Below are 24396 nucleotides of genomic sequence, written 5' to 3'. Positions count from 1 at the left end.
TGCATGCAATTCTAGTTTCCTTCCTATCGGAAAGATGTTGTGAAACATGAAAGGGTTCAGAAAAGATTTACAAGGATATTGCCAGTGTTGGAGGATTTGATCTATAGGGAGAGGCTGAACAAGTTGGGGCTGTTTTCCCTGGAGCGTCGGAGGCTGAGGGGTGACCTTACAAAATTATGAGGGGCATGGATAGGATAAATAGACAAAGTCTTTTCCCTGGGATCGGGGAGTCCAGAACTCGAGGGTTAAGGTTTAGGATGAGAGGGGAAAGATATAAAAGAGACCTAAGGGGCAACTTTTTCACGCAGAGGGTGGTACGTGAATGGAATGAGCTGCCAGAGGATGTGATGGAGGCTAGAACAATTGCAACATTTAAGAGGCATTTGGATGGGTATATGAATAGGAAGGTTTTGGAGGGATATGGGCTGGGTGCTGGCAGGTGGGACTAGATTGGGTTGGGATATCTGGTCAGCGTGGAAAGGTTGGACCGAAGGGTCTGTTTCCGTGCTGTACATCTCTATGACTCTATATGGTTGACGCTGGTTCGCATTTCTGGTATTCTTGTGTTTGTGAGGTTAGGAACAAAGAAGAAGTTGGAGGCTCTGTCGGCCTGGAAGAGTTGATGTTCTTAATGGACACGAAGGATCACGGAGTTGAAGAGATGTCAGAAGTTGAGAGTTGAATATTGAGAGTTGAATATTGTGGAAGGATGAGATAAATCAGATTGCAAGTGGGGTGGTATTAGATATCATGGGGAAGATGTGCAAAAGATCACAGGGTGAGTCTGGTATTGTGGATGTGGGGTTAGGGAGGGATAGCTGGGAATTGTAAGTGATCACAATGGTGGTGGAGACTACAGAGATGGGATAGCAAGAAATCGCTGGTGAGGCAGGGGTGGAGTTGGAGATTGCTCAGGTTCAGAAAGATATGGTTGGGAGGGGGCGTATACATACTCAGTGCTTTGGAGGTTTGCTTGGAGAATGGACTGATTACTGGATCTATAATGAGGTAAACTTGTGTCAACAGGAAATACTCCTATTCTCACTGGCCTCAAGCAGCATTGTAAATGTGTTTGATGTTTGCATCAGACCTTTTTTGGCTTCTTTTCCTGCTGGATCTGAAAATTCAGCCTCCATTGGTTAGCAAAAAAATCCTGTCAAAAGGGTGGCAGGAATCCTTCGGTAAAACTGTTACTGGCTGTTCCCTGTCTGAAAGGCAGACGATTGACACACTTAGTGATCCAGAATCCACTTTTACAATATGATGTGTCGGAGGCAGGTTGGAATTAGGTTTGAGGTTTCAAAATGTTAAAGTTAAAATTCTGCCGAAAATATTTTCCTGGAACTTACCAAACACGAAATAGCTGATGCTTTCAAGTTGTTGGCAAACCAGGCAGATGACACTATTAAATTCTGTACAGTTAAAACATAAGTTTTAGTCAACTTGAAACGAATACTTCAGAATTACCGAAGATTTTTGAATATTTTTAAATAAAGTTTCAAGTTTTGCCCAATAACAGGATATGCATGCAATAACATTATCTTTAGATTTGTAGCTATGAATGTTACAAGTTTTAGTTGCTTCAATGAAAATTGCTTTACGAAGGAAGAATTAAAATAACTACAGAACAAAAATGTTAAAGTTCAGCAACATGATTATGTGAAAATTGAGATATTATTACTCACACGTTATTGTTGAAAAGCTGTTAACAAGACTGGCTTAAGCAAGCCATAAGAAATGCAAAGAACTAAATATTAAATTGATAGAAGGAAAGCACCAATATTTATGCAGGAGTAGAATTAATTAGGCATTCTCTCACATAAGCAAAATTCCTTATTGTTCATGTGTCTGGTAGTCTATTCCAGTAGAACTCCATTATTTTATAACTCATATTGGCATTAAGTGATAATGGCCAGCAGCAACTTTCTTACATTATCAGCCTTTACTTATGTGTTAAAGACATCTTGGGCATTGCTTCTTTTGTGCTCCTATACAAGGCTACAAACATAAATTATATGTGTGAAATGGTTGTCCAAATTTGCTAGGCAGAAATTAACAAATGGAAAATCATTGAAGATACAATTAAGTATGTGTTATAAGGTATACCTTATCCAATTTTATACATTTCTTTTCTCTTGGTATTTTAGTCATCATGAGCTTTGTGTCAATTACACATTTCTTTTGCACTCTTACAGCCACTGTGGTTTTACAATTATAATCGACTAAATCAATGATTTTTTTCATACTGGAAGAACCAGCAAAGGCGTATCAGACCGCACAAAGCTGTTATGTCACTAATCAAGTGGGTTGACCATTTTCAAATGGTCTAAAAGAGGTGACTCCCCGAGAGGGTGCCAATTTTGCACTGAAAGCATAGTCAGTGAAGCTATCATGAACGATTTTGCTGCTTCTTGTCCACATTGTCAAAGCCCTGATTACACAAAATCACATTACTTTTCACATTTGTCAATTTCTCCAACTAACTAGTTTGTCTCATTATGTATGGAGATGTTAGTAACTGATGTCCGTGCACACATGTCACATTGCTTCAAGCATACAAATCTCATACACATATATTAACACCCAACAGCAACTCATCTCTAATACACTACTACATTGTTGCCTGCACAAGTGAGATGTCAAGGAGACTTCACGTTTGGCAACTGTTGCTGAATAAAGGAGCCTGAGGGAAATATAAATATAACAAACAGGAGTGGGAAGAGGTCATTCACCCTTTTGAACCTACTCCACCATTCAATGAGATCATGGCTGATATCTTACATTTACATCATATTCCTGCATTATCCCTACAACCTTTGACATTTGTAATGTGAGGAAATACATTGATCTTTTTTTGAACATACGAAACATCTTTGTGGGCGGCACAGTAGCACAGTGGTTAGCACTGCTGCCTCACAGCGCCAGAGACCCTGGTTCAATTCCGGCCTCAGGCGACTAATTGTGTGGAGTTTGCACATTCTCCCCGTATCTGTGTGGGTTTCCTCCGGGTGCTCCGGTTTCCTCCCACAGTCCAAAAATGTGCAGGTTAGGTGAATTGGCCATGCTAAATTGCCCGTAGTGTTAGGGACAGGGGTAAATGTTGGGGAATGGGTCTGGGTCGGTGTGGACTTGTTGGGCCGAAGGGCCTGTTTCCACACTGTAAGTAATCTAATCTTGACATTTGGCACTCTCTAGGGGAATAATCTCTTTTAAGCCATTTGAGAATGGTCAACCCACTCGATCTTCTAATGGAAGAAGTACTCTGTACTGAAATAGATTTGCATGGAGGCCAGCAGAGATGCTTATACAATCCTAGCAGGCAGAGGTTTGCAGGGGAGGAAATTAAGGTCTGTCAGATGCATCAATTGGGAGAATTGAAGGTGAGTCGAAAAGAGCCCGACTACCAACCCTCTATCTCTCAGCTCCCGTCCCCCTCCACATTCCTGATGAAGAGTTTCTGCCCGAAATGTCAACTCTCTTGCTCTTGAGATGCTGCCTGTGTTTTTCCAGTGCCACACTTTTCAACTCTGACTCTCCAGCATTTGCAGTCCTCACTCTTTTCCAGAACTGAAGATGAGCTAGTCCCTCACAGCAACTTTGCAAGGCCCTGGAAGAACTGGCAAAACATCTCTGTCTTCCTTATCCTCATATTTCTTCCCCTTATCTTCATATAAGAAGGTTACAGGTTCCTCCATGTTCTCAACTAGCATTCTCCTTATCTCTGCAATGTCATGCAAGATAAGGCAGAAAACAATCCTGATATCATGCAAGCCACTTTCTGTAAAGATCTGCTGGACCAGTTAAGGTATCAGAAATGCAACTCAGACAATCCTAATGTCCGATTTACTTGCTTGTGTTGAGCAATGTTCAGCATTGTAATGTTCCTCTGCAGGCACTGGGAATGATGCACTGGCACCAAGAGCCTTCTCAGAGGGGATTGCCCACATTATCCAGTATCCAATCCTTTAGATATATGTTTCATGGAAGCTCTCTGGAAAAAAGCACATATCTATATAGTTCTGATGTTCAAAGGCAACTTGAACATTAAGAGAGTGAAATCTCTTTTGATTTACAAATGCAGTTAATTATTTCCAGTGAGCCTTAATGGGCATGTGCATGTCGTTGTTTACCCATGTACTTGTGGGAACTGCTGGATAATGCTGAAGCTAACTAATCTTTTCACCTGGCAATAATAACTGAGACACTGATTACATCATTGATCCTTCAGAACATGGCAAATGTCACTTCCTTACATCTTGCATGCCACGAATGCATCCTGCGGAGCAGTGAAATGGCTGGCATAGAGATTTTAAAGGTTGAGGGACGCTGTTGCCTTGAGGCAGGCTGGTCTAGGGATCCCTGTAAAGTCAAGTGGTTGAAGGTCTTGTTATAGTAACAGAGGTAAGTAATCTGTCATCTCTTTCAAGCCCTCTCCGATATTAAGCCTCAAGCCAGATTTCATTCTGGGATCTTGTTTGTTTAATAGTACCATCAGATGGAATCATATCACTGGGTAGGTGATTGAAAGGCAGGAACTCAAAAGAAGTAGTGTGGGGTTACTCCAAGTCGCATGTGCTAGAAATTGACCAATTGAACACATGGCTGGAAAACTGGTATGGGAGGGTGGGACTCAGATTTGTGTTCTCTGCAACCGGTTGAGGGGAATATGGAGCCTATACAAGCTAGATCATCTACATCTGAGGGAGATTTGCTTGTTCTGTCTGGGAAGGTTTAAGCTGGATAGGCAGGGTTTGAGAAACTGATGACAAATTCAAAGCAAGAAATGAAGTGACAATATTTTGAGTGACTGAAAGATAGAAGAAGCACAGGTCAAAAGGTGTACAGCACAGGAATTTAACTGTATGAAGCCACATGTATGTAAATGCAAGGAGTACAGTAAATCAAGCAAATGAGCTGATGGTACAGATATCATGACAGCATTGTTACAATAGAAACTTAGTTTAAAAGTGCAAAAATTCAGCTTTCAACAATTTGGAGTCTTCCAAGCAGAATAGAGAGAAGGTACGGTCATATTTTTAGTTCATGAATCAACTACAGCAATGAGGAGGATCGATGTATGAAATGAAAAATAAAAGAGGCCACCTGGGATTAAAAAATTCAAAAATTTTAAAAGTCACACTGCTAGAGACCTGAAATTACAGGAGAGAGTTGGAGCAGCAAATATGGAGGCACATTTCTGAGTTAAAAAACAATAGGGCAATAATTTGGTTACACCACAACTGATTTAATATATGCAATTCTGGACACCATAAGAAGAATGTAATTGCACTGGAAAAGATATAGAGGATGGAGCCGTTAAGCTATGAAGACAGGGTGGATAGACTCGGGTTGTTTTCTTTAGAGCAGATGAGGCTGAGAGGAGATCTGATTGAAGTTTATAATATTATAAGAGCACAGACCATAAGACACAGAAGCAGAATCATGCCATTCAGCACATCGAGTCTATTCTTAACCCCATTCTTCTGCCTTCTCCCCATCATCCTAGATCCCCTTCCTGAGCAAGAGCCTGGATGCTGCCTGACCTGCTGTGCTGTTCCTACCTATCTCTGCCTTAAATACACTCAATGACTTGAACTCCACAGTCTTCTCAACAATGAGGTTAACAGATTCACCATCCTTTGGCGAAAGAAATTCCTCCTCATCTCAATTCTAAAGGGTCATGTCTTCAAGTCCGAGATTGTACCTTTGGGTCCTAGTTTTCCCACCAGTGAAAACATCTTCTTCGTAACCACTCTATCCAGGCCTCTCAGTAAGCCTCCAAGAGATTCTCCCTCATCCTTCTAGATTCCACTGAGTACAGATCCAGAATCCTTAACTCCTCATATGACAAGCCCTTCACCTCCAGGATAATTTCTGTAAATCTCCTCTGGACCTACTCCAACACAAGCGCATCCCTCCATAGGTACAGGGCCCAAAATTGCTCACAATATTCCAAATGTAAACTGACCAGAGCTTCAAACAGCCTCAGCACTACATTTCTATTCCTATATTCTCATCCTTTTGAAATGAATGCTAACAATCAATTTGCCTCTCCAAATGTCAACTGAACCTACATGTTAACCTTAAGAGAATTCTGAATTAGTACTCCTAAGTCCATTTGTGCTTCAGATTTCTGAAGACTTTTCCCATTTAGAAATTGTCTACACTTCTATTCTTCCTACCAAAGTGCATAACCTCACACTTTCCCACATGGTACTTCAATTGCCAATCCTTTGCCCACTCTCCTGGCCCAAGCAAATCCTTCTGAAACCTCCTGCTTCCTCAAAACTACTTGTCCTTTCATCAATCTTTGTGTCATCTGCAAATTTAGCAATAATGCTCTCAGTTCCTTCATCCAGATCATTAATGTATAACGTGAATAGTTGTGGTCCCAACACTGACCCCTGCAGAATTCCACTAGTCACCGGCTTCAAAAAGACATGTTTATCCCACTCTCTGCCTTCAACCAGTCAACCAATCCTCTATCTGTGCCAGTATATTTTGACTAAGGGGACAGCTGCTTTCTATCCACCCTGTCCTTATGAGAGACATGATCAGGGGCCATAATTTTAAGGTGAAAGGCAGAAGGTTTAGAGGGAATGGGAGGAAAACCATTTCACCCAGACACTGATGGGAATCTGGAAAGCATGAATTGGTTGGATAGTTGAGGCAGAAAACTTCACAAAATGTACTTAGATGAGGACTTGAAAGGTCATAACATTCAAGGCTATGGGCCAAATGCTGGAAAGTACGACTAGTGTAGATTTAGAGTAGTTCTGATCAGTGCAAACTAGATGGGATTCTCTACGTTATGATTATATGATTCTAAAAGTTGCCAACTTCAATTACCGAAATATCAGATACAGTGTGAAAGAGACAGAGGGCACAAAATGCTTGAACTACATTCACAAGAATTTTCTTTTATTTAACACACAAGCCCAATGAGAGAGGATGCAATTTTAAAATTAGTCTTAGGAAATTAAGTTTGGCAAGTGGGTAATCCAAGGTGGAGGATGGGAAAAATTTCTGGCTGTAACAGCTGCTCCTTTTTTGAGATATTTTAAGTGCTGGAGGTGATTTCCTTGAATTCCAGGAGCAGCAATTACTGCTTTATATGCTGTTGCATTGTTTTGGAACTTTGGGAAAAAAAAAGTCAAAACAACAGCAGTTTTAAAAGGGAGAAGAACAGACAAAGGAAGCACATGGTGAGGTCAGTGCAGGAGAGAGAGAGAGAAAGAAACTGACACAGCAGTGAACCTGCACAGTTACTGCCTTTGCTCTTTGAATTCATGTATCGCTGGACATCGGTGTGCGTCTAGGAAAATTAAAAAACAGTGAAATTCACAACTGATCTTGGAGGAACTGTTTGGGCGAAGTTCACAACACAGAATCAGATAAGTTAATTATTTTAAGTGGCCTATAGAATGTCTGCAGTAGTGAGTAGAGTGAGTTCTTTCTTGATTATGTTTTTTGAGATATGTCTCTTGATTAAACTTAAAATATAAGCCATAACTATTAATTTAACCTGGGGCAGTGTTTTGTAGAGGAATAAGATGGTGTTATTTTCTGGGCTTGTAGATTGTGAAGGAGCAAAAATGGCCTTTAGTAGAGTGATATGTGCTTCTTGTCAGATGTGGGAGTTTAAAGATAGTTTAAGGGTTACTGCGGATTATATCTGCAATAAATGCTGTTTGTTGCGAATCTCATCATATTGAATAGATTAGTTGGAGAGACCATTAGAAGCAATGAGGAATTTGCAACAGCAACAGTATGTGATGGAAGGCAGTTATAGGAAGAGGGGAAAGTCTCAGATACAGTCACATAGATGGGTTAACAGAGATAGGCACCTAGTGCAAGAGCCTTCTGTGGCTATACCCATTTCAAACATGCATGCTGTTTTGGAAAATGTAGGGGGTGATGGATTCTCAGGGGAACGTAGCACGAACAGCCAAGTTTCTGGTATTGAGACTGGCTATAATGCAACGAGGGGTACATCGGGTTCCAAGAGATCAATTGTGTTAAGGGATTCTCTAGTCCGAGGTACAGACAGACATTCTTGTAGCCAGCAGTGAAAAATCAGAATGGTGTATTGCTTCCCTGGTCTCAGAGAGGGTGCAGAATTTTCTCAAGGGGCAGAGGGGCCACAAGAGGTCATTGTCCACATTGGAACCAACGACATTGGAAGGGAAAAGGTTGAGAGTCTGAAGAGAGTGATTACAGAGAGTTAGGCAGGAATTTAAAAAGGAGGTCCTCGAGAGTAGTAATATCTGGAATACTCCCGATGCTACGAGCTAGTGAGGGCAGGAATAGGAGGATAGAGCAGATGAATGCATGGCTGAGGAGCTGGTGTATGGGAGAAGGATTCACATTTTTGGATCATTGGAATCTCTTTTGGGTTAGAAGTGACCTGTACAAGAAGGAGGCATTGCACCTAAATTGGAAGGGGACTAATATACTGGCAGGAAAATTTGCTGGAGCTGCTTGGGAGGATTTAAACTAGTGAGGTGGCGGGGGCGGGGGGCGGGGAGGGGGGGGGGGTTCCCCAGGGAGATAGTGAGGAAAGAGATCAATCTGAGACTAGTATAGTTGAGAACAGAAGCGAGTCAAACTGTCAGGGCAGACAGGGACAAGGTAGGACTAATACATTAAACTGCATTTATTTCAATGCAAGGGGCCCAACGGGGAAGGCAGATGAACTCAGGGCATGGTTAGGAACAATGGACTGGGATATCATAACAATTACAGAAACATGGTTCAGGGATGGGCAGGACTTGTAGCTTAATGTTCCAGGATACAAATGCTACAGGAAGGACAGAAAGGGAGGCAAGAGAGGAGGGGGAGTGGCGTTTTTGATAAGGGACAGCATTATAACTGTGCTGAGGGAGGATATTCCTGGAAATATATCCAGGGAAGTTATTTGGGTGGAATTGAGAAATATGAAAGGGATGATAACCTGATTGGGATTGTATTATAGACCCCCCAATAGTCAGAGGGAAATTGAGAAACAAACTTGTAAGGAGATCTCAGCAATCTGTAAGAATAATAGGGTGGTTATGGTAGCGGGTTTGAACTTTCCAAACATAGACTGGGACTGCCATAATGTTAAGGGTTTAGATGGAGAGGAATTTGTTAAGTGTGTACAAGAAAATTTTCTGATTCACTATGTGGATGTACCTACTAGAGAAGGTGCAAAACTTGACCTACTCTTGGGAAATAAGGCAGGGCAGGTGACTGAGGTGTCAGTGGGGGAGCACTTTGGGGCCAACGACCATAATTCCATTAGATTTAAAATAGTGATGGAAAAGGATAAACTAGATCTAAAAGTTGAAGTTCTAAATTGGAGAAAGGCTAATTTTGATGGTATTAGACAAGAACTTTCAAAATCTAGATTAGAGTGGTGCTAGAAAAGCACAGCAAGTCAGGCAGCATCCGAGGAGCAGGAAAATCGACGCTATGGGCAAAAGCCCTTCATCAGGAATAGAAGCAGGGTGCCTGCAAAGTGGAGAGATAAGTGAGAGAGGGGTGGGGGTGGGGAGAAAGTAGAATAGAGTACAATAGGTGATTGGGGGTGGGGATGGAGGTGATAGGTCAGAGAGGAGGGTGGAGTGGATAGGTGGAAAGGAAGATAGGAGGTAGTACAAGTCATGGGAACGGTGCTGAGCTGGAAGGTTGGAACTGGGGTGAGGTGGGGGAAGGAGAAATGAGGAAGCTGGTAAATGTCCACATTGATGACATGGGGTTGAAGTGTTCCGAGTTGGAAGATAGATGTTCTTCCTCCAGGCGTCGGGTGGTGAGGGAGCGGCGGTGGAGGAGGCGCAGGAACTGCATGTCCTCGGCAGAGTGGGAGGGGGAGCTGAAATGTTGGGCCACAGGGCTGTGGGGTTGATTGGTGCGGGTGTCCTGGAGATGTTCCCTAAAGCACTCTGCTAGGAGGCGTCCAGTCTCCCCAATGTAGAGGAGACCGCATCGGGAGCAACGGATACAATAAATGATATTGGTGGATGTGCAGGTGAAACTTTGATGGATGTGGAAGGCTCCTTTGGGGCCTTGGATAGAGGTGAGGGAGGAGGTGTGGGCGTAGGTTTTACAATTCCTGCGGTGGCAGGGGAAGGTGCCAGGATGGGAGGGTGGGTTGTAGGGGGGCGTGGACCTGACCAGGTAGTCACGGAGGGAATAGTCTTTGCAAAAGGTGGAAAGGGGTGGGGAGGGAAATATATCCCTGGTGGTGGGGTCCGATTGGGGGCGGCGGAAATGTTGTCGGATGATGTGGTTTATGCTAAGGTTGGTAGGGTGGAAGGTGAGCACCAGGGGCGTTCTGTCCTTGTTATAGTTGGAGGGGTGGGGTCTGAGGGCAGAGGTGCGGGATGTGGACGAGATGCGTTGGAGGGCATCTTTAACCACGTGAGAAGGGAAATTGCAGTCTCTAAAGAAGGAGGCCATCTGGTGTGTTCTGTGGTGGAACTGGTCCTCCTGGGAGCAGATATGGCGGAGGTGGAGGAATTGGGAATATGGGATGGCATTTTTGCAGGAGGTATGGTGGGAAGAGGTGAATCAGGGAGCTGTGGGAGTCGGTGGGTTTGTAAAAAATGTCAGTGTCAAGTTGGTCGTCATTAATGGAGATGGAGAGGTCCAGGAAGGGGAGGGAGGTGTCAGAGATGGTCCAGGTGAATTTAAGGTCAGGGTGGAATGTGCTGGTGAAGTTGATGAATTGCTCAACCTCCTTGCAGGAGCACGAGGTGGCGCCAATGCAGTCATCAATGTAGCGGAGGAAGAGGTGGGGAATGGTGCCGATGTAACTATGGAAGATGGACTGTTCTACATAGCCAACAAAGAGACAGGCATAGCTGGGCCCATACGGGTGCCCATGGCTACCCCTTTGGTCTGGAGGAAGTAGGAGGATTCGAAGGAGAAATTGTTAAGGGTGAGGACCAGTTCAGCCAAACGAATGAGAGTGTCAGTGGAAGGGTACTGTTGGGGACGCCGGGACAGGAAGGAATGGAGGGCTTGGAGACCCTGGTCATGGCGGATGGAGGTGTAGAGGGATTGGATAATCATGGTGAAGATGAGGCATTGGGGGCCGGGGAAACGGAAGTCTTGGAGGAGATGGAGGGCGTGGGTGGTGGCTCGAACATATTTGGGGAGTTCCTGGACTAGGGGGGATAGGACAGTGTTGAGGTAGGTAAAGATGAGTTCAGTGGGGCAGGAGCATGCTGAGACAATGGGTCGGCCAGGGTGGTCAGGCTTGTGAATCTTGGGAAGGAGGTAGAACCGGGCAGTGCGGGGTTCCCGGACTATGAGGTTGGAAGCTGTGGGTGGGAGATCTCCTGAGGTGATGAGGTTCTGTATGGTCTGGGAGATGATGGTATGGTGATGGGGGGTGGGGTCATGGTCGAGGGGGTGATAGGAGGAGGTGTCTTTGAGTTAGCGTCTGGCTTCAGCGGTGTAGATGTCAGTGCGTCAACCTGCCACTGCACCCCCTTTATCTGTTGGTTTGGTGGTGAGGTTGGGTTTGGAGCAGAGGGAATGGAGGGCTATGCGTTGTGAGGATGAGAGGTTGGAGTGGGGGAAGGGGGTGGACAGGTTGAGGCAGTTAATGTCTCGGCGGCAGTTGGAAATGAAGAGATCGAGGGTGGGTAATAGGCCAGCATGGGGAATCCAGGTGAATGGAGTGTGCTGGAGACGGGCAAAGGGGTCCTCTGAAGGTGGACGGGAGTCCTGATTGTAAAAGTAAGCTCAGAGGAGGAGTGCGCGGAAGAATTGTTCGACGTCACGGCATGTATTAAATTCATTGATGCGTGGGCAGAGGGGGATAAAGGTGAGGCCTTTGCTAAGGACTGATCATTCGACCTCAGGGGGATATGGTGAAAACTTGGCAGGGCTGGGAGCTAGGACCCGGTGTAGGCGTGGAGCTGGGAGTGGGTGGAGTCAGTAACTGGAGTGGGTGTGGTGGTAGGGGGAATGTTGGAGGGAATCCTGAGGGACAGGATGTACATGTATTTGGAAAGAAAAGGATTGATTTGGGATAGTCAACATGGCTTTGTGCATGGGAAATCATGTCTCACAAACTTGATTAAGTTTTTTGAAAAAATAACAAAGAGGATTGATGAGGACAGAGCGGTAGATATGATCTATATGGTCTTCAGTAAGGCGTTCGACAAGGTTCCCCATGGGAGACTATTTAGCAAGCTTACATCTCATGGAATAAAGGGAGACCTAGCCATTTGGATACAGAACTGACTCAAAGGTAGAAGACACAGGGTGGTGGTGGAGGGTTGTTTTTCAAATTGGAAGCCTGTGACCAGTGGAGTGCCACAAGGATTGGTGCTGGGTCCAATACTTTTTGTCAGTTACATAAATGATTTGGATGTGAGCATTACAGGTACAGTTAGTAAGTTTGCAAATGACACCAAAATTGGAGGTGTAGTGGACAACGAAGAGGGTTACCTCAGATTACAACAGGATCTGGACCAGATGGGCCAATGGGCTGAGAAGTGGCAGATGGAGTTTAATGCAGATAAATACGAGATGCTGCATTTTGGGAAAGCAAATCTTAGCAGGACTTATACACTTAATGGTAAGGTCCTAGGGAGTGTTGCTGAACAAAGAGACCTTGGAGTGCAGGTTCATAGCTCCTTGAAAGGTAGATAGGATAGTGAAGAAGGCGTTTGGTATGCTTTCTTTTATTGGTCAGAGTATTGAGTACAGGAGTTGGGAGGTCATGTTGCGGCTGTACAGGACATTGGTTAGGCCACTGTTGGAATATTGCATGCAATTCTGGTCTCTTTCCTATCGGAAAGATGTTGTGAAACTTGAAAGGGTTCAGAAAAGATTTGCAAGTATGTTACCAGGGTTGGAGTATTTGAGCTATAGGGAGAGCTGAACAGGCTGGGGCTGATTTCACTGGAGCGTCGGAGGTTGAGGTGTGACCTTATAGAGGTTTACAAAATCATGAGGGGTATGGATAGGATAAATAGACAAAGTCATTTCCTTGTGGTCAGGGAGTCCAGAACTGGAGGGCTTAGGTTTAGGGTGAGAGGGGAAAGATATAAAAGAGACCTAAGGGGCAACTTTTTCACACAGAGGGTTGTTCGTGTATGGAATGAGCTGCCAGAGGAAGTGGTGGAGACTGGTGCAATTGCAACATTTAAAAGGCATTTGGATGTGTATGTGAATAGGAAGGGTTTGGAGGAATACGGGCCGGGTGCTGGCAGGTGAGACTAGATTGGATTGGGATATCTGGTCGGCATGGATGGGTTGGACCGTAGGGTCTGTTTCCATGCTGTACATCTCTATGACTCTATGACTCTAAGCGGATGAAGGTACAATGGTGACTATTTTGTAGATAGCAATCTTAATAGATCACAGTCCTTACAGTGTGAAAGCAGGCCATTCAGCCCATCAAGTCCACAGTGACCCTCCAAAGTGCATCTCAACCAGACCTACTCTTCACTTTATACCTTCAGTTCTCATGAAGTGTGCAAGTATTGGATGGATTGGCTTTCTTAAAGGTGGATAAATGATGGTGGCTGGATGAATAGTATCCAGGCTCTTAAAAGAAGCCGAGGAGGAAATACAACATAAAAAAAAGAACTGTGGCGGAAACAAAAACAGAAATACTTGGGAAAACTCTGCAAGTCTGATAGCATCTGTGGAAAGAAAGCAGAGTTAACGTTGCAAATGGGTTCTGAAGAAGAATAACCAGACTCAAAACATTAATTCTGCTTTCTGTCCACAGATGTTGCCAGGAAATAGCTCATGCTTTGAGAATCATTTTCCAATTTGCACTAGATAGAGCTGAAATACCAGAGTAATGAAGGTTTGCAGACATCGCACTACTAACCAAGGAAGGGTGCAAGTGATAAGCTGAATAATTATAGGTGATTAATGAGCAAAAAATTAGAATAAATACTGAGAGAAAGGATTATCAGTAACTTGAAAAGGCATATATTAATCAGGGACAATCAACATCATTTCTTTAAAGGAAGGTCATGTCTTATAAACTCAGTAGAATGTTTTTAGGGAGTTACAGGAGAATTTTTGAATGCAGAGCAATGGATGTTGTCTATATTGTTCTTAGAAAGGCATTTCACAAGGTCCCACATGACAGACTGGTCAGAAAAATTAAATCCCATAGGACACAGGGGAATGCGATGTGCTAATCCAAAATTAGTTTAGTGAAAGGAGACAAAGGGTAATGACTGACAGCTGACATTTGTGAATGAAAAGCAGTTTCCAGTAGTGCTCCACAGGGTTCAGTATTGGGTCTCTTGTTATTATATTTTCATTATTTAGACTTAAATGTCAGAGCCATGGTGGGGAAATTTACAGACAACATATAATTTGGCTCGGTGATTGATAGTGAAGACGGTGTCTGATGACTGCAAGATTACATCAATAGCTTGGTTGAGTGGGTGGAAAAGTGGTAAATGGATTTTAATCTGGAAAGTGTACGCTTATGCATTTGGTGAGAACAAACAAAACAAGGAATAATCATAATAATCAAGTACTGAGAAGGGCAGAGAAAGTTACATTTCCACTGGTTCCTGAAAGTGGATGAACATTTAGGCAAAGTGGTAAAGAAGGCATAAGAAATGCTCTGCTTCATTTGTCAGGTACTGAATACTAAAGTAGGAAGTAATGCTGGAACTATACAAGATATTGGTTAGAGTTGGAATTTTGTATACAGTTCAAGACACCATATTTACAGGAAGGGATATAATTGCTCTGAGAGGGTGCAGTGAGATTTACAAAAATATTATCTGGGGCTTGAAAGCTGCAGCTGAGAGAAGCGATTAGATAGGCCAAGGTTGTTTTCCTGAAAACAGAGGAAGCTCAGAGGTGACATAATTGCCCGAAACATTAATTTTCCTGCTCCTCGAATGCTGCCTGACCTGCTGTGCTTTTCCAGCACTACTCTAATCTTGACTCGAATCTCCAGCATCTGCAGTATGCACGTTCGCCTATTTGGATAGAGTGGACAGGCAAGATCTGCCACCTGCAGAGGTCAATTATTAGAGGTACAGATTCAAGTGATTAGGGGAAGAACGAGAGGGGACTTTTGCAAAACCTTTTTCACTCGCAGAGTAGTGGGTCTCCAGAATTTGGTACCCAGTTTGGTCCTTGAGGTGGACACCCTCAATCTATATAAAAGGAATCTGGATCTGTAGCTAAAGTGCAACAGTTTCTAACGCATACAGACGAGGTGTTAGAAAGTATGATTGGAATGCTTGTTAATTTATTCAGCCGGTGCAAGTACTGGTACAGGCCGAACACCAACTTTTGCTGTAACTTATCTATTGTTCTATGTTTCCATGAATAAAGAAGTTTCATTTTTTATCTTCAAATCTGATGGGATCTTCCTGAAATTGAGGACATTTTGGAAAACTTAAAACAATGCATGAACTACCTCATTAGCCACTTCCTTTAAATTCTACAATGCTTGTCAGCAACAGTTCCAACAATTTATTCAGTACCACTGAGTTTCTGGAGATTGTAATGTCTCTGAGTTTCTGTATCCCAGACATCCCCAGATTTAGCTGCTTCTGGGATGTCACTCATCTCTATAGAGAAAACCAGTAAAACACCTGCTCCGTTCAAATATCTTTCTTTTCTATTACCTATTCTCAATACTCATATTTTATAGGGTCAACATTTATTAATGCTTTTCCTTTTAAAAATATTTATAACACGTTTACTGTTTGTTTTTATATTTTTGTCTAGCTTTCTCTCATTACATAACTTCCTGCTTCTTTTAGTCATTTTTGTATTGCATATATTTATTTTATTTATATATGTTTTTATATTCTGTCCAATCTTCATATCTATGATAAGTCTTTGCATGATTTTATGTTTTTTTTATGCTTGGTACTACCTTTAACATTTTTAGTTAAGAACGGATGGTACATGGACATTGAGTTATCCACAAATGATGATTATTTGCATTTTTAAAAATCGTTCTATCATTAAAATTATAAAATTGCCACTCCTGATATTCATGCACGGAAAAATACATTCAGATATCCTGATTTTCATTAGTATCAATAATATGTTTTCCACAATTATTGCTAAAAATATAAGCTCTTATCCATACCTAAGTGTACAGTTGCAATGTTACAGAAATTTGGCTGAAACTATTCATTTGCTTTCGGCACCACTGTTAAGTCTTGTAATGCTCACCTTTCTATAGATAATATTTGTAATAACTGAAGAACTCAAGGTTTTTGGATCAGCATGAAAACACAATCCTCCAGTCTAGAAACAAACAGAAGTAATGTTGGTAATAGATCAGTTAACTGTAGTGCTCCTCTCAGGTTTGTTCCTCCATTGAACATATTATTTTAAATAATCATATCCTGAATTTTAAAACAATGATATTAGAGTGGAACAAAAAAATATAGATTTTAAATACTTGTATGCCGATTCAGTGTATCATAATCAAGAATATGTTTGTACATTTGACAAAATAACATTGCTATTAAGTGGACTTCCAATCCATACATTGGTGCACAACTTGAGAAATGAGGAGCAAACCTTTTACCCCTAGTAGTTACAGCATAGTTGTGAGATAATTTCAGAATAACATTTTCTTACCAGAATGTTTGACTGGCAATCACAAGAGTGTGTGGCATTGATGAATGTTTCATGACATCTGATGCAGCTGGTGGAAAGAGCGAAAACATTTAAAACAATTTTAAGTTAATACCCTGCCATCCTGCGCCCCACTACCTTCAGTCCACCACCCCCAAATATGCATATTGCACCATCCTCCACCCCTACATCCACCAATGCTGCACCAAACAGACATTTCATCAAATTTAGATTGCTCATTGAAGCATAAATTTGATCACTTTAAGGCCAATAGAAGATCTATATAAAATCCATTAGGTTTGCTGTTTCCAGTGAGTGTAAATTACTCGGGAACTTTTGGCTGAGGAGAAAATCTTGATCTTGCATTTACATTCTTAAAATATACAAGGAACATTTTGCATGTAATCCTCCAACATACAAGCCATACAAGCAAAATTTATTTATTGAAGAGTTAAATTAAAACTTTCATTTACAATTGGTGGATCATTGAAAGTCTAACCACACAAAATAGATGTTTTGTCAGTGGTCTTGTGTTACCAGCTCTAAGTCTAATTAGAACTAAGCCGACTTTAAACCTGTCAATTGTGTCTCTGATTGCATGTTAGTAACTTAGAGTTCCTAGGGAACTACTCAGAAGAGATAGGGTTAAGGGGAGAACTTCCTCGACTCTGATTTTCATTTTTCAGTCTTTGCTGGAAAGTGTTTTGAAGGAGAAAGACAGAAGCATGTATCAAGCTCCGAAGTGCCAGAAGTATTTCAAGAGAGCAACATGTGCCAAGCAGTGTTCTTAAGAAAAGTAGCTTAAAGTAATGTTATTATCATAAAATAAAGAGTTACTATTAATCCCAAACCAGTGTGAGAATACAGTTGGTAGAAAAGAAGTGAAATTAAGACTTTTCAAGTTAGAAAGAAGAGGGGGAGAATGAAGCTTTTCATAAATAGTGTAGCACTGGAAGGAAACTAAGTCAGGAGTGCAATAATAAAGGTAAGAAAGATTATCTATAGCTCCAGCAGATCAGTTGAAATTTTAATTACTTCAGGCCCATCAAAATTTTAAAAAATACAAAAGAGAAAGAAGAATCTCTTTCTCTCTGTTTCTCTTGCTTAAGGAACAGCGTGAGATATAATTAGAATTGCAACAATATTTGAAAGCCGAATCAGGGTGTGACAATTCTGATACAAAGGTGTGGTTTCTGTTTAATCTATTAAGAGTGCTTGTATTATTCTACTGTACATTTAAAAATCTTTGAATCTGGGTTATAGCAGAATTGAATGTGTGTTTTTTTTCTGATTTATCTTCATTTCTGTTGTTAAAACAAAGACCGCAACATTGTTTGCTTATGTTTTAGTAAAAGAACACTTTAAATCATGATCTATCTAGCTAATTTCTTGTTGGGCACCTGGCATATCTGGTACTAACATTAATTGGACTCTACCCCACAATAATTGGGGTCATTAGAACACAATACCACGCAATGTAAATTGCTATTCCTTTGCAATTTGACATTCTTACAATTTGGATGAGCACAAACAAAAAGCTTCCATAGCATATCTCTTTTTTTTTAGCAATATTTAGTTTCTGTACTATATATCTGATTTTGATAACTGATTGCAAACCAATGGAACACAGCATTCCAGCTGTATCATTTCTGTAAGCATATTTTGCATATCTAAAACACCTAAAAATGTTTAAGTTTAGACTATTTTCATGGTGAATGATATTTCATGGAAAGAGAATGGTAAATAGGAAGGGTATTTTTCCTAATCCTTTTTGAGGTTGATGAGAGACCTACCAAGGTATTGTCTGCCCATGTGCAGATTCTATATGGATGGATAACAGCAAATGTAAAAAAGGCAAGCAATCAAACTAAATAAGCAACTTGTGGATGACACATTTCCTCATGCTTAAATTAAGGGGAGTGTTCAACAGGGAACTCCTTTTTTGGAAATCTACTGTTGAGATTTTATCCACATTATGAAAGTAGTCAAATGACCCCTGAGGCAGAATTTATAGTTGAGCTACCATTACCTAGCTTATATCAACTCTGAACAGAGGCGATCTACTCAATGAGAATGTGGGTTATGTGGTTTATCAGTATCATGTATAAATGACCAAGAGCAGTCTTACATAGTTAGATGTTTATTTTCATCCTCACATGACTCATGAGATCGAACAAAGTGTTATTCAATGAATGGCTATGAACTCGACAAGGGAGTATGGGTTCATAGAGGAGCTATGAGGAATCATTGAGGTGCCATGGATAATATAAACAGGAATGTAGGTCACATGAGTGTTAAGGTGCTGTAGAGAAAAAGATTAAAGGTATAATAGCCTTTTATAGAACCAGGCTGATTGTCAGAGAACTGAAGTGGTCCTTCTGACTAGCCTACTTAGATGTTTGGCCTGTAACTGCTCTGAAACTGCCTCTGGAAGGAGATGGTTCAACTTGATTATGTTTGTAAGAGTTCATTTCCATGCAGATGGGTCTGCCAAGTCAGGAACTTTCTTGATTTGAGCTTCCCTTTACAATCAAAAGGTGTGGTGCTGGAAAAGCACAGCCGGTCAGGCAGCATCTGAGGAGCAGGAGAGTCGACGTTTCGAGCATGAGCTCTTAATCAGGAATGAGGGACGCCCAAGAGGACTGAGAGATAAATGGGATGGGGGTGGGGCTGGGGGATGGTAGTTAGGAATGCAAAAGGGAGATGGAGGTGGGGGGGGGGGTGAAGGTGATAGGTCGGAGAGGAGGGTGGAGCGGATAGTTGAGAAAGGAGATGGACTGATAGGACAGTTCAAGAGGGCAGTGCCGGGTTAGAAGGTTGGATCTGGGATAAGAAAAAGATAATAATAAGAAAACAGGCCTAATCTGTATAATCCTTCCACATAGCTTAACCCCTGATATCCAGGTATCATTTTTGTAAACTTACTGGTGCTCAGGCCTAGTAACTGTTCCTAAGACAATGTAGCACTAAGATTGTGTGTGGTACTCACTCAGTTATACCAAGGAGTAAGGAAAATCCATCTTTTTTTTTAAATCAACTAAAGCTTGACAAAGCATTCAAGATTACTGACTACATTCAATTAGGGACCTCTATGTGCCCTTGGTATAATTAGTGTCCTGAATCCTGAAAGGAAAACAAAAGTATTTACCATATGTTTGATATGGTAAAATGAAGAAGGATTTAACCCCCCTCCCCCACCCAGCAGATCAGGCGTGCATTAAAATCAATAAAGAATGCAGACCAAACATCAAAGAAGAGATGCAAATTAATTAAAATGACAATTAGATTTTGATCCAAGAACATAGCATCAACTTGAATGCAAGGAGGGCAAGATAAACAGTGTCGAGAGTGTGGTGCTGGTAAAGCACGACAGGTCAGGCAGCATCCAAGGAGCAGGAGAATCGACGTTTCGGGCAAAAGCTCTTCAATTCTCCTACTCCTCGGATGCTGCCTGACCTGTTGTGTTTTTCCAGCACCACACTTTCGACTCTAATCTCCAGCATCTGAAGTCCTCAATTTCGCCCATTCAGGAGAGATGTTAGGAAACACTTCTGTACAAAGAGTGGTAGAGATTTCGAACTCTCTTCAAAGTTCAATGACCTAAACACTTGACTAGCTTTTGAAATTCTTGGTGAAATTGTCTCCTGAGTTCATTCTGAAGTATTGCATCAATTCTCTCAAACACAACTGGATGAAACATGCATTCCAGCTCAAAATGAGTTATTCTGATTTCTGTGTGCAAATAATGTCTCAATGATGTTTTGTTCTCCATGGTTATTTACAAATCAATGTGAAGGCCTATGTCTGTTAGACCTTGGAGTTTTATGTTTGCTGATCTGACTTACACAGACTTCAACCACTGCAAGCCAACTACCAGTACTTAACTAGCTTCTCCCGCATCAAGTGCTAAAATGGCTGCCTCCAGAGCTCCCACTTTTGGCCTTACAGTTTTCCTTCCACATTATCAAATGGTCTATCTGACCTACCAACCCAAATAACTGCTGCATCTGACTGACCCAGGTGAGTATTTTGGGTTTTCCTTCTTACTGTTGAGACATTCCAATTATGTTTTTCCTCTCCAGAGATTTGCTAGTTCATTGTTATGATTCAATGTCTTCTAAGGTTCTTTTTTATGCCTTTTGGAGTCTTTCTGCACTATCACTTTGTTATCAGAGTCTTCTAAGGTCTTTGTTATCTGTCTCTGAAATGTTGTCCTTTTCCAGTTGTTTTATTCTGGAAGAGTTTTGAAATCTAGCAGATGGCCTGTCTTCAAATCTTCCTTTTAAAAATTCAGTTACACCTTTGAAGTCTTCCCATGTTCATTACTGCTTTCAGAGTCTTCTCTTTTCAGTAATAGAAAGATCAATGAAAGATATCTGGGATTTTCCAGTCTGCTTCCACTTCCTCTAGATGACAGTGGCTAGTTTAGGTGCCTGGAGTTGGTGTCCCCACAGCAGACTGAAGGATGAGCACTCTAAGAATGATTGAAGGCCTTCACTGGCCGCACTGCCAGTAGCCTTCTCATTATTAATCCCATTCCTGCCCATCAGTGATTGATCTATTTCTTAATTTCAAACTTAAAAAAAATTGGCAGGTGAGCGCCTTCTTCTTGGAGCTCCCTCTCTTTTTAATCTTGCCTTCAACTACCAGCTGCTACTTTCTTATGTTCTTCAGTCTACAAGGTATTTGGCCCTGCAGCTCTTCAAAATAAAGGGCCGCCAATTTAAGACTGAGGTGAGGAGGAATTTATTCACTCAGAGAGTTGTGAGTCTTTGGAACTTCTTGCCACAGAGGCCTGTTGGGGCAGAGTCCTTGTGTATATTTAAGGCTGAGAAGAATAGATTCCTGATGAGTAGAGGAATCAAGAGTTATGGAGATACCGCAGGAATTGGATGTGAGTTATTAGCCGGATTAGCCATGATCCTATTGAATGGCACAGAAGGCTTGAGAGACCGAATGGTCTATTGTTATTCCTATTTCTTATGGACATATAGGATCGAGAGCCTGACTACAGGCCACTTAAGATGGAACCCCTGTGAAAACCCTGCCCCTGGCAACAACTGCGACTATTGCTTCATCTTTCTTGGATGGAACATCTGGGGTTCTAGCTTTTTCATCAGTTGGTCAGACTCGATGATGTGATAATTTTGTTGATTTCCAAATTTCTAATATATGTCATGGATTCACCCGTGATTCCCTTACTTGGCAGTAAAGCCATGCAGGGAGCAATCAGTAATACACTGCCCACTGGAATCCAGGGAATAAGCCTAGAAATGTTATACAACACAATTTCACTTTAAAACTAAATGCAAATTTCAGTAGGTGTATAACTGTTAATTGTTATTTAATGCAAGGATTTTGGGCTTTTCTTACAATTATCAATAGTACATAAAATGAATGATGCAAAACGAAATGTAATTTTTTCAGTCTTTGCCCTCATTTTCATCTCCCTTATAAATAGTCGAAACAAGTTAATATTATCTATTCACTTGAGTGTTTACAGCTAGTGCAATTAGCCACTATTTTCTATCTGTAGTTTGCACCCTTCCTTCTTCCTGTTTGCGTATAACACTGACAACATAGAATTATAGAATTACTTTATTGTATCCATTCTTTGACTTATTGATACTGAAAAGCAACACATTTGTATTTGAATTATTGTGTCTATTAACCACAGAGAAATAAATAACGTTTTCAGGCGTTTTTGTCTTATCAAGACTGACTACATATTATAAAATTTAGTCTGCAGTCAAGCTATTATTACATATAATGAAAAGTTATCATTTTCCATCGAGCAAAAATGCTTTGGAATGCTTTGCGTTTTCTTTGCGTTTTGCAGTCCAGAAGCTTACTTAGTCTCACTATCTACTCCATAGATGATAATAAAGAATGTGATAGAGACATGTGCTCTTCTATCGTTTTGATATCCACCAACCGATTCCCATCTGTACTCACCTAGTAGGGTGCTTAATCCATTCCTAATCATCAGATCTTCCAACAGAAACCTGGGCACCCACAAGGAGCTGTCGGCCATCAGGAGCAGAACAACTGTATTCAACCACAATCTGTAACCTCTTGATTTGGCTTACCCCCATCCTACCATTACTATCAAGCAGGGACATTTTGTGAAGAGTGCATTAAGCAGGTCAGGAGCAGCACCAGATATATCCAAAAAAAAAGCTGTCAACCAAGTGAAGCTGTAATGCAAGACTATTATGCCAAACAGTGGAAGCAGCAGGTGATAACACCAAACTAACAGATTAGATCTGAGCTCTGCAGTCTTGCGACATCCTGTTGTGAATGGTGGTGGACAGTTAAAAAAAAAACAGGGGGATGAGAAGACTTCACAAATACCTCCATCAATAGCAGTGAGCTCAGCAAAAGATAATGCAAAAGTCAAGGCTGAAACATTTGCAACAATTTTCAGACAGTAATGCCAAGCGGATAACCCATCTTGGGCCTCCTGAGGTCCATTGTCTCACAGCTACCAGTCTTCAGTTAATTTGATTCACTTCACATGATATCAGGAAACAGCTGAGGGCATTGGATGCAGTAAATTCCATACGTCCTGACAATATTTCAGCAATATTACTGAAGATCTGCCCTAAAAATAGCAGCACCCCTGGCCAAACTGTTCTAATACCGCTACAAAACTAACATCTGGCCGACAATGTGGGAAGATTTTTTTTATTCATTCACAGATGAGAGTGTCTCTGGCTAGGCCAGTATTTATTCTCCATCCTTAATTGCCCAGAGGGCAGTTAAGAGTCAACCACATTGCTATGGATCTGGAGTCACATGTCAGCCAGACCAGGTAAACATGGCAGTTTTCTTCCATAAAAGACATTAGTGCACTAGATGGATTTTCCTGACAATCAACAATGAATTCATGGTCATTATTAGACTCTTAATTCCAGATTTTTATTGAATTCATGTACCACTACTGGCTGTAGCAGGACTCAAACCCAGATCAACAGAATATTACCTGGGTCTCTGGATTAACAGTCCAGCAATAATGCCATAGGCCATTACATCCAATTGCTCAGTTATGTTGTGTCCACAAAATGTAGGACTATCCAACAATGCCATTTACTGTCCGATCAATCGACTCTTGATCACCAGTAAAGTAATGGAAGAGATGCTGACATCACGTTATTATGGCACTTACTCAGTTCAGGTTCTGCCAAGGCTATTCAGCTTCTAACCTTGTTACAGTTTTGATCCAAAAAAGAGCTGAACTCCAGAGGAAAGATGGAAGCAACTCTTGTTAATATCAAAACAGCATTTGAATAAGTAAAGGAATATCATGGGCATCAAGGAGCCCAAGCAAACCTAGAGTCAAAGGAAATCAGGAGAAAAATATCCGTTGGTCAAGGTCGTACCTAATACAAAGGAAGATATTTATAGTTGTTGTCCATCAATAATTTCAGTCCCTAGGCTCCACTGCAGCAGTTTCTCAAGGTAGTGTCCCACTTTCAGCTGCCCTCTTAATTACTTACTCTCCATTATAAAGTCAGATGTGGGAATGTCTGCTGATGACTGAACTATGTTCAACAACATGTGGGATTCTTCAGATACTGAAGCAGTTTAGGTCCGTGTGCAGCAAGACTTGAACAATATTCAGACTTGATAACTGGCACATAACTGGAGCACACACGAACCGAAAAAAATTCAGCACTTTGATCCCATTTTGCTCATCACGATCATGGCTGATCTTCAATACCATTTTCTTGCACAAACTCTGTTTAAGGTCTTTAAACATTAACAAGTGAAAGAGGGTGTCTGCTGGAATCCTACTAGCTCCAGTTC

At 41.5% G+C, this 24396-nt stretch overlaps 1 protein-coding gene across 1 annotated transcript in view; it reads right to left on the bottom strand.

Moving 5' to 3' along the window:
• tmem67 (transmembrane protein 67) overlaps window positions 1-24396 on the bottom strand; it is a 208576-nt gene that overhangs the window by 146687 nt on the left and 37493 nt on the right. Inside the window, exons 3-4 of the mRNA XM_087985875.1 lie at window positions 3848-3946; window positions 1350-1412 (exon numbers count right to left, since the gene is read on the bottom strand). Coding sequence (XP_087842001.1) covers window positions 1350-1412; window positions 3848-3946 — 162 coding nt within the window. The remainder of the gene's footprint in view (window positions 1-1349; window positions 1413-3847; window positions 3947-24396) is intronic.

Source organism: Chiloscyllium plagiosum, unplaced genomic scaffold, assembly GCF_037043375.1.
Source record: "Chiloscyllium plagiosum isolate Xiang-an unplaced genomic scaffold, Cpla_swu_hap1 HiC_scaffold_4, whole genome shotgun sequence".
Classification (NCBI taxonomy): Eukaryota; Metazoa; Chordata; class Chondrichthyes; order Orectolobiformes; family Hemiscylliidae; genus Chiloscyllium; species Chiloscyllium plagiosum.
The sequence above is the reverse complement of the archived record's forward strand: the minus strand, read 5'-3'. Positions and strand labels throughout refer to the sequence as shown.